At 42.6% G+C, this 11,270-nt stretch overlaps 1 protein-coding gene across 1 annotated transcript; it reads right to left on the bottom strand.

Moving 5' to 3' along the window:
* Nucleotides 1–5,264: 5,264 nt before the first annotated feature.
* On the bottom strand, nucleotides 5,265–10,937 carry LOC105027392 (diencephalon/mesencephalon homeobox protein 1-A). Its single transcript, XM_013134825.3, has 5 exons — nucleotides 10,698–10,937; nucleotides 7,826–7,990; nucleotides 7,404–7,582; nucleotides 6,605–7,019; nucleotides 5,265–6,470 (listed from the first exon to the last, which is right to left on the bottom strand). Exons 2-5 carry the CDS (start codon nucleotides 7,977–7,979, stop codon nucleotides 6,028–6,030), a joined length of 1,191 nt encoding a protein of 396 aa, XP_012990279.1. The 5' UTR covers nucleotides 7,980–7,990; nucleotides 10,698–10,937; the 3' UTR covers nucleotides 5,265–6,027.
* Between the last annotated feature and the right edge of the window lie 333 nt (nucleotides 10,938–11,270).

An 11,270-nucleotide genomic window follows, 5' to 3' on the forward strand; every position in this document is an offset into this window, starting at 1 on the left:
CTTGGGGTTGTACTCATCCTTCTTCTTCCTCCAAAAACGGCGAGTGCAGTTTAGACCAAAAAGCTCTATTTTTATCTGATCAGACCACATGACCTTCTCCCATTCCTCCTCTGGATCATCCAGATGGTCATTGGCAAACTTCAGATGGACCTGGACATGGGCTGGCTTGAGCTGGGGGACCTTGCGTGCCCTACAGGATTTTAATCCATGACGGCGTAATGTGTTACTAATGGTTTTCTTTGACACTGTGGTCCCAGCTCTCTTCAGGTCATTGACCAGGTCCTGCCGTGTAGTTCTGGGCTTATCCCTCACCTTCCTCAAGATCATTGATCCCACGAGGTGAGATCTTGCATGGAGTCCCAGACCGAGGGAGAATGACCGTCATCTTGATTGAGTGTGTGGACAGGTGTCTTTTATACAGGTAACAAGTTCAAACAGGTGCAGTTAATACAGGTAATGAGTGGAGAACAGGAGGGCTTATTAAAGAAAAACTAACAGGTCAGTGAGAGCCAGAATTTTTACTGGTTGGTAGGTGATCAAATACATATGTCATGCAATAAAATGCAAATTAAATATTTAAAATTCATACAATGTGATTTTCTGGGTTTTTGTTTTAGATTCCGTCTCTCACAGTTAAAGTGCACCTATGATAAAAATTACAGCCCTCTACATGCTCTACAAGTAGGAAAACCTGCAAAATTGGCAGTGTATCAAATTGTTCTCCCCACTGTATACAGTGGATATAGAAAGACTACACACCCCTGTTAAAATGCCAGGTTTTGTGATGCAAAAGAATGAGACAAAGATAAATAATGTCAGAAATGTTTCCACTTTTAATGTGACCTATAATGTGAACAATTCAATTGAAAAACCATTTCACACCTGATGGCAGGTGTGTCATTATTGGAAACATTTCTGATTAATCACAAAATAAGTTCAGCTGTTCTTGTAGGATTTTCCTGACATTTTCTTCTCTCAGAGCAAAAGCCATGGTCCGCAGAGAGCTTCCAAACCATCAGAGGGATCTCAGTGAGGAGAAGGGTACAAAATTATTTCCAAAGCATTATATATACCATGGAACACAGTGAAGACAGTCATTATCAAGTGGATAAAATATGGCACAACCGAGACATTACCAAGAACTTGACGTCCCTCCAAAATTTATGAAAAGTCCAGAAGAAAACTGGTGAGTGAGGCTTCCAAGAGGCCTACAGTGACATTAAAGGAAATGCAGGAATTTCTGGCAAGTACTGGCTGTGTGCTACATGTGAGAACATTTCCCGTATTCTTTATATGAATGGACTATGGGGAGGGTGGTGAGACGGAAGCCTTTTCTTACAAAAAAAAACATCCAAGCCCGGCTGAAGTTTGCAAAAACAGACATCAAGTCTCTCAAAAGCACGTGGGAAAATGTGTTATGGTCTGATGAAACCAAGGTTGAACTTTTTGGCCATAATTCCAAAAGGTATGTTTGGTGCAAAAACAACACTGCACATCACCCAAAGAACTCCATACCCACAGTGAAGCATGGTGGTGGCAGCATCATGTTTTGGGGCTGTTTTTCTTCAGCTGGAGCCCAGGCCTTAGTCAAGGTGGAGGGAATTATGAACAGTTCCAAAAACCAGGCAAATGTTAGCACAAAACCTTCAGGCGTCCATTAGAAAGCTGAAGATGAAGAGGACGTTCACCTTTCAGCACAACAATGACCCAAAGCACACATCCAAATCCACAAAAGCATGGCTTCACCAGAAGAAAATTAACATTTTGGAATGGCCCAGCCAGAGTTCAGACCTGATTCCAACTGAACATCTGTGGGGTGATCTGAAGAGGGCTGTGCACAGGAGATGTCCTCACAATCTGACAGTTTTGGAGCGCTTTTGCAAAGAACAGTGGGCAAATATTGCCACGTCAAGATGTGCCATGCTAATAGACTCCTACCCAAAAAGACTGAGTGCTGTAATAAAATCAAAAGGTACTTCAGAAAAGTATTAGTTTAAGGTTGTGCACACTTATGCAACCAGATTATTGTGAGTTTTTTATTTTTTATTTTTCCCCCTTAAATATTTCAGTTTGTTTTTCAATGTAATTGTTCACATTAAAGGTGGAAAAAGTTCTGACATGATTTATCTTTGTCTCATTCTTTTACATTACAAGAACCTGTCATTTTAACAGGGGTATGTAGACTTTTTATATCCACTGTACCTGTGTGGTATATAACTGTGTTGTGCTGTATATACATGTGTTGTATATACCCATGTTGTGTTGTATATACCCATGTTGTGTTGTATATACCCATGTTGTGTTTTAAATACCTGTTTTGTATATACCTGTGTTGTATATACTCATGTTGTGTTGTATATGCCATGTGTTGTGCTGTATATACCTGTTTTGTATATACCCATGTTGTGTTGTATATCCCTGTGTTGTGTTGTATATACCTGTTTTGGATATTCCTGTTTTTTCTTTTGTATGCCTTTATGTTGTATATACCAGTGTTGTGTTGTGTATACCTGTGTTGTGTTGTATATACCTGTGTTGTATATTTATATTAAGCCTTTTTTGCTGATCTTTATCAGTGGTGCCAGTCACTTCAAAGAGCTTTAACTACATGTATGAAAAAACGTCATTAAATTCTGGAGAACCCATATGTTTTGCCATGAAAGATTTTCTTCCAAAAAACTTCTGCAGCTCAAAATACCCACAAAACTGGATATGTTGCAAATATGGACCAAGCAATCTTTTTTTAAAGTAGAACAAAAAACAAAATGGCCACTTTTAACATTTACCATCTACATGGTGTGGTACATAAATCCATAGAAATCAGTCAAGGATATTCGTATTTTGGCAACATTTTGAGAAATATGTTCCAAACAGTGTCAAGACTGAACTTTTCCAAGAATATGTATATTGACCACACAGTGATGCTATAACAGGCAAATGTGTGTTTGTGTGCGTGTGTAACTTCCCAGAAAGACCATAGTCATTTATCCCTCCATCTCCTCGCTCTTACCCACCCCTCCCTCCGAATCAACGCCCCCTAGACCTCCCAACACAATACCCCCCAGAGCCTGGCCTTAGCTCAGTCCCCGCACAGCCCCAGCGCAACTCAAATCATAGCGCACCATTCATTCAATCATTGTTTTTTCCCTCTTTCACCCTCTTTTATGGCCCCACTAAAGGTTTTAGCCAGGCAGAGAAGGAGGGCTGACACCCCCAGAACCCTAGCCCATTGATGAAGTGACAGGCGCTGCCAGAATATGATCCTAATCCTGTTTCCAGCATTCTCTTAGCCCGCTGGCATCGCAATTCCTCCACACATTCTCTGAGCTGTCAACGAGGAAAATCCCTCTAATAGCACATTGCCCAGATACACATCAAAGAGCTCCTGGAAACCTTCCTTCAGCAGCTTAGTAGCACGGTAGACACACACACACACACACACACACACATCGCATTCACATGAAACAGTCCAAACACAAACTCACAATATAAAATGTGTGCACGGGCCCAGACACCATGGGTTGCCACAACATAACCACATAATCACACGGCCTTCATATTTTAAAACGCACATATCTGCGGCAGGTTTTTTAATATCAACAAATTAACGATCCAGCCACTGTGTCTTAGGATGTGGTTTGTTTCGTCTTCCGTGAATAATTTTTGTACACTGCAGATGGATGTCCTGAACCTGGACGGGCACGTTTCTGATCTTGTGGGTGACTGAGAGTCGAGAGAGGAGAAGTGAGAGATAGAGACCATGGTATAACAGGTGTTGGAACTTTGCTGACTCCAGAAAACCCTTTCAGTTATATTTCATCGTGTCCTATTCTTACTTAATCCATCGATATCCCAACCCAAGGTAATCTTCTTATGGCAAAGCATTCTGTTTCGGTGCAGCCAAACCTCAGATGACAGCAGGGCCGAGAGGGGGAGTGGTGGTTGGGGATTGGGGACTCTTTAGAGCCTGACACTGCTTCAGTCATTTCATTTAGGATTAGTTAACAAGTGGCAGGGTGTGTGTGTGTGTGTGTGTGTGTGAGTGGGTGAGTGGGTGGGTGGGTGGGGGTTATCTACTGTTTGAAACTGGGGTCCTTAAACAAGGACTTGAAAACATCCCCTAAACTCATGTCAAAGAGTTAACAATGATCATATATCTGTGGGTGTTTTAGACTGAACTGCATTCCTTTCCTAATAAATGCTTTCTTCTATTGCAACTGTTCATAACTCTCTTTATTTGTAGTATCTCTCTCTCTCTCTCTCTCTCTCTCTCTGTGTGTGTGTGTGTGTGTGTGTGTGTGTCTGTGTGTGTGTGTGTCTGTGTCTGTGTGTGTTTGCTGTAGGCCAGGTTTCCTGCTGTGACAGGGATTTCACACTGCAGGCTGGTGAGGTCAACCTCCAGCTGTGTGATCCGTATCGTTCAGGAGTTGTTCTGGTAGTCTGGCAAGACTCTCTGACCTGGCAGTTTCACCAGGGAGCCACACATGGCCCAGAAGCCCTGATAAATACGATGGGCCAAGCTGGCGTCTCAATTTATCATGAGTTCAGACCAACATTACATTTCTCCTCAGCATAAGATGTATTCACAAAAAACACTTGCTTGAACTGTTCGTGTATTGTAATTTGCATAATTTTAATAAGCCTTTAGAATAATAATCTCATTCACCAATTGATCTTCTTCATACATGTGGTTTATTCCCTTGCATTTTAACAGATAAATTACTCACATTTAAGTAAACAATAAAATAAAAAAATGTCTGTGGTCTACAGTGATCAAATACAGCACTGGTCTGGGTGCCGCTCGGTTTCGAATAAAGTCAACAGCTAAATGATATATTTATTTTTTGTCTCGGCTCAGTTAAGTATATAGCTGTTCACTTGAACACAGAAACAGACCAGCAACCAGGCCAACACAACATAGGTTACACAGTTTCATTGCTCTACTCCCACCAGTAGGATTCAATAGACTCTAATCTGTACTCAGCAGGTATTGGCTCATTCAACTGTAGGTCCTTTGCGTATGAAGCCACAATGGAACAATTCATAAATAGGCTGAATGTCCTCGACACAAAAGGGAACAGCGACTTATACTCACTTACCAAGCAGATGGGACGGGAACGAACATGGAGGGATATTTACAGTACGGTACGGAATAAATTCTCGCAGGTGGGACGTAGTCTATAACAGGAAGTAGAGTCAGTCTGCTGAGTGCAGGGAACTGTTGGAATTGTAGGCCGTTGAACAGACAAGTCTGTCCTGTTGGCTTTTTTTTTTTTTTTATCCAAGGGTGGAATTTTGTGTCAACCTTTGTGATGTTTCTATTCATGTGTCATTTCATCCTGGCCTTGGAGTGCATGCATTGGTCATCGGATACAGTATAATGCTTGTGGACAGTCATTATGCGTTTGCCCCAGGTGGCTTTATACTTCAGCTATAAGATCTCAGGTCTATTAGTTCTCGGATTTAATGAGTAGTAACAGTATTGCAAGAGTGCATTCAACCGGACTCATTGCTCCGGCAGGTTCAGGTTCTGACTTCCTCTACTATGTTTTGATTTTTAGGGTGTGATGACATTCTTTCTGTTTTCCCGATTGGTCCCAGAAAACAATGGCTTGGGTCAAAACCAGAATGCACGCGTGGAAAAGCCGGGTTTATAAAATGTAGCAACGGCTGGTTGGTGACGATCGAATGGCTGATAACTCACACACAGCCCCTTATTTAGACGTCCCCACTTCAAGGGAAGCAATCTCCGCCGGGAGCATGTAGCTAACAGCTGGGTCTGTGCACCCGACATGCGACTTGTTCAAGATAGCGTCCGATGATCCAGTGTCCTGGTGATCCAGTGTTCCAATGTTCCAGTGCCCAGTGTCCTGGTGCCCCAGTGTCCGGTCTCAGTTGCAGTGTCCCAAACGGATATGGTGTCTTGCATGTCCAGTTAGCGATGATGTCAGCAGAGAGGGGTCACAACGCCCGCCTGTGTCCCAGGTAGCCGCCCCGCCCCTGGTGGGCATTCGGGGGGGGCAGGGGTCAGTTGGGCAGCATGTCCAGGCCCAGAGATGCGGCATGCTGCTTGGCCCTCAGGCGCAGGTTCTCGATGCTGGTGGTCTTGCTGTTGAGGCTGGGCAGGCTGCCAGCCGGCGCCTGGAGACCCGCCAGGGGGCTGTTCCACACCTGCTGGGCCTGGGAGAGCGATGTCTGGGAGAGGGACTGGTAGTAGGACTGACAGGGCAGGGAACCCAGTGGGGAGGGCATGTTGACGTTCATGCCCAGGTAGGGCAGGGGTGAGGGGGTGCCCACGTCGAAGGACGGGTAGTGGACCATGTGGCTGGTGGCGGCCATGTGCTGCCGGAACTGCTCCTGCAGGCGGAAGAGGCTAAGCGGGGAGGAGGCGTAGGAGTTCCCCTGGGCCACACCACTGCTCCCCACTCCCCCACTGGAGGAGGGGAGGGAGGGAGATGCCATGGGGGAGTCTGGGGGAGGGAGATCATGGTTTTACTATGATATGATGACGATATGGTGCAGATATTGAATATACAGATTTGCGTGGTGCAGCTGCAGTGTAATAACGCCCCACTGATGTCCCAGTGTCAGTGGGACTCCTCACCTGGCGTGGGGCTGAGATGCCTGCAGGGTGGAGATCCTCCCACCAGCTGCACCTCCGTCTGAGGCGGATGATGCTGCGACTCCTCCTGCAGCCTCTCCCTCCTCAGCTCTGCCTCCGCCTCGCCGTTGTCCTCCGCGGCCGACTCGCTGTCCGAGGCCTCCGGGGAGGTGACATTCACCTCCACACTCATCTCCGCAGGTTGGGGTCGCATGCCCTCCAAGAGGGAGGAGGCAGAGGTGGAGGAAGGAGGTGGAGGGCTCTTGGTGGTGGGGACACTCGTGCAGGAGTTTTCTGTGGTCTTGGCCTCCTCCTTCTCACCTTCTTCTCCGTTCGTCTCCTTCTGTTTCTGGAGCTGCTCCTTCTGCAGGCTGCGCTGCTTTTTGCGGAACTTGGCCCGGCGGTTCTTGAACCACACCTGGCGAGAGGACAGGTGGAAGTTGTCACACAGGGATTTAGAAAGTCAAACATTCAGATAACCTAGACGCTGTGAAAATTATTCTCACATTTGCATTCATTTTAGTCAAATGTCACAGAAAGAAATTATTGCATTTGCATTACATTTGTACTTCCTCTTCCCAACAATGAATCCAAAGAGCTTTAACTTGTCTTGGTTTGAAGCATAAAACCAAGCCGCGTCTGACAGAACAGGGGATGTGTTTGGAACGTTGCCATGCTTTCCCCCCCCCCCCCCCCCACCAACTACAAGAAAGCTTATTAGACAGAGCTCTTCCTCACTTCCACACACCCCACCCCAAAAGGATGAAACAGTTCCTCTCTTTTGTCCAAACAACATCCCCACCTGAACACGAGCCTCTGGTAGGTTGGTGCACATGGCCAGACGCTCACGCATCACCACGTCAGGGTAGTGGGTCTTCTGGAAGGTCTTTTCCAAGGCCTCCAGCTGCTGGGCAGTGAAAGCTGTGCGACTGCGACGCTGTTTTCGGTGCTGGGAACCATACCGGGCCTCGAGGATGATGTCTTGAAATGTGCAGCCGTTGAAGGAAAAAGAGACAGGGACAATTTAATTGAAGGACAGGTCAGAGAGTGCCGGTCAGTGACACCTTTTGAAATCCATGTTACCGTTAACTAGGTAATGCTCAAGAATGCATATTAACACGCGGCACCATACAAATTGAGCACAGGTCTGGGTGATTTTCTCATGTTCTTCTTTACGTAAATGATGGATGCAGTGGAACGAGTAAATGTGCAATCAGTTCTTACCAGCCAGTCTCTCTGCCAGGGTGAGCGCGTGCACAGACGGCCGGTAGTCGGGCGCGTGTTGGGCCTGCTGCGCCGCCTGCTGGTGAAGGTTGTACATGGCGCTCAGCGAGTTCATGGCGTGGAGAGAATATCCATTCACTCCGTAGTGCTGCATGACTGCACGCGCTGCAAACACGGTGGGATTTGTTAATTGGCATTTATAAACACCCAATAATTTAGAAGTTATGTTTAGCAAGACGTTTTTGTTGAATTGGCCTATAATATCCTTAAGATCCGAATGGATTTATCCGTAAAGCTAGTCTTGGCCTGCAGTTGTCGAACCAGAGAAAGATCAAACGAAGTTAATATAGAAACGTTTGTATTGACCTTTTATTTCTATTAAGCTAAACTTGTTTTTCTATTTCCATGCATTTAAAGAAAAGTGTTGTTCCGTAGTATTTCAAATAGGCTTAGTTAAGTTAAAGTGCCTCCTGCATTTGGGACATAATCCTATTTTCGCTCCACCAGTTATTATATGGGTATATTCTGAAAATTAAAGCTAAAAGTGACTCATTCAGATATGATGGCACCTAGCCAGCTTCCACTAACCCTATAAAGCTCAGTTCCCACGGAGAGTTCGCTATTTAGCCAGCCCGTCCCATGAGAGTTCAACCCACCAAAGCCACGGGGGCTGTGTGAAATAATTAGCCTACTCTCTTGTGTTTTCTCAACATTGATGCTGATATTAAAATTCATTTGATTTCGCACTTGACTTGTCCGAATAGCCAAGCGATGTGGTGGGCTGTAGGCAATAATTAGTATCCATGCAGCGCTGAATTTCAAGAACATAAACGGGGGAAAAAACTCCACACAATTCAGATATTAATCAAGTTATTTTTCCATTTCAAAAACACCCCAAACAATATAATTTAGTGTGACCAGCTGCCTAATTAAATTCATTTTATATTAATGTTTTCAATTAAAGTCATATAGACCTAAATAATAAATAAAGGCAAAACAGGCACAAAACAGTAGGCCTAATTAAAACGCAAAATAGCCTAAATTATTTCCGTACTCCAAATATTTATATTCACACAAAGTTAAATTTAATTGATTAGGCCTACGTGATGGTGTTTCAAGACAAAATCTTGAAACAAGTTATAACTTGCAATCGTAATTGACATCATGCTGCGAATATATTTCAGGAAGAATCAGTTACATTGATTCTTGCTTGTTAGGGCATATTGCGTTGTGTCATTATTTGAAACATTGCAGCAATGTTTTTAAGAATAATTATATAGGCTTACTTTACATTACTCAAATAAGTGATTTAGAATATGTTTTCTGCCAGTTTATTTGGGAGTTATACTCTATATAGCCTACGGTATTATTTTAATCTACATGCACTTGGGAATGAAAAAGCCTGAGGGTGACAGCGGAAATTTGTACCCCAACAATAAATCAAAACGCAGTACTTTATAGCCTACATTATATGGTCAGACCCCAATCAGGAACTTGTTTTTAATGCAGACGTGTGAAATTCATTAATTTATCCTTATACAAATTTATGACAATAATATTCATTAAATTGAACGATCACTTGGATAGCCTAAACTAATAGGTTTTTCTTATTGTCACCAAAAGCAGTAGAAGGAACTTCTATTAAAACCTAACAGTTTCTAAATGATTGAATGTTACAATTATTAATGTTATTAATCATTGAATCATTGTACCCTTTTATATTTTTTATGTTTTATATTACACTAATGAAGTGTCATTTATTGCTATGACAATAATAAAATAATGAGGATGTAATTTTAGGCAAATACAGGGATTGTCATATCTCTATTTTATATATATATACTACAATACAATAACTTCACCCCATGACTCCCGTGAATTGTTTTTTCTTTCTTATTGCTAGCAAATCTGTGCCAGCCAGCCATGAGGGAACACTACATGGGCTTGGACGGGGACAGACGGTGCATTGCTAAATATTTACTTAACTCCCTGAGTATTTGAGTTGAATTGGAGTCGTTTCTCCTGGTCCCACTGCCCGGAGGCTTGAAGTGGCGGGTAGATGTATGAGGGCTTTTTGGTGAAATATGCATGTGAATCCCCAGTTGGCTTACCCGTCTAATGTAGGCCTAGGTGCAAATAGGTTTCAACTACTCGGCTATTCATTTGTCATCTGTCCTGACGTGAAAAGTGTGTGTGTGTGTGTGTTCCTGTTTGATAGTTCATGTCTTGCTAGTTCATGTCTTGCCTGTAGCCTACATATTGTTTACAGTTGCTTTATTAAATGATCTTTTTAAACCTTGTGGCAAAAAATATTAATCTCTCCATGTGGATAAAGGCAGCCATGGGATCCGATTTAACTCCCATTATAACCAAATTGCCGTGGATTTATATGTTTTGCCCCAGACACTAAAGAAGCTGAATATCGCCCAGGGGGCCGTGAACATGCATGTATAGACAACACAATATATAGTGTTGTCTATACTACACACACACACACACACACATATGTATAGCCTATATAAACATATATATATATATATATATATATATATATATATATATATATATATAAAATGTTTCTGCTGACTGGTTTCTCAAAATTATGTCCACACATATCAATAGACGTGGGTAATATAGTAGACTTTTCGGGAATTTAACATTGAATAAAAAAAATGCTCAGGCCAAAGTTTTAGTAAGATTTTGAAGTATTTTGCTCCAATTTGTCTGCAAAGCCACAAAAGACAGATATAGATGCAATGAATTATATATATTTGTATATATACATATTTATGGTGACAGGTACACTTTAAAATGCATACATAACCTATATTGTCAAACTCTGATTAGTTATGCCTTTTCGATAAGTTCTTACCTGTTATTGACGCCTGTGGGGTCTTCTAGAATATCCGTTTGTTTATAATGGAATTGTAGTCTCCAAGTAGTACCTTGTTGACTATGTTAAATTTCTAAATTCCGTCCTGTTTAATCCTGTATACTCATATTTCAACTAAAGTCCAAACTCCTCAAAACGTCGTCTTCTTTCAGGAATACAGTAGTCCGTTTTCTGCGCATGCTGTTCTCACTCTCCAGTGCTTCTCGAGAGTGTGGGAGAATCCTGAGAGCTGCCATCTATCGTGCTCGCGCACGAGGTATGGGCTTTAAGGAGCTGGAGCGCCTGGTGAGGTCATGCAGGATTTCAAATGGTCCTTAGCTGTGCCAATCAAAAGAGGTTTCTTTATTTCAGTCTTTCTCATGACAAATTTAGACCTTTAATTTCTGAATCCATGTTTATACTCTAATGTTGTCATCAACCGTGTAATATAAATTGGTTGTATTTTATGCCTATGTGTAACAATTAACTGTTATTTATACATAATTAACTAATTATTTTAATAGCCTAATTATATTGTCTCATATATATATATATATATATATATATATATAT

The sequence above is a fragment of the Esox lucius genome, chromosome 8 (genome assembly GCF_011004845.1).
Source record: "Esox lucius isolate fEsoLuc1 chromosome 8, fEsoLuc1.pri, whole genome shotgun sequence".
Lineage (NCBI taxonomy): Eukaryota > Metazoa > Chordata > Actinopteri > Esociformes > Esocidae > Esox > Esox lucius.

Bases quoted from the DNA above. Each gene is read 5' to 3' on its own strand.
- LOC105027392 (XM_013134825.3), bottom strand. From the start codon at position 7,979: ATGCAGCACTACGGAGTGAATGGATATTCTCTCCACGCCATGAACTCG. The intron at 7,583-7,825 runs GTAAGAACTGAT...GCACATTTCAAG, and splicing joins CCTGGCAGAGAGACTGGCTG to ACATCATCCTCGAGGCCCGG. The intron at 7,020-7,403 runs GTGGGGATGTTG...TCCTCTCGCCAG, and splicing joins TACCAGAGGCTCGTGTTCAG to GTGTGGTTCAAGAACCGCCG.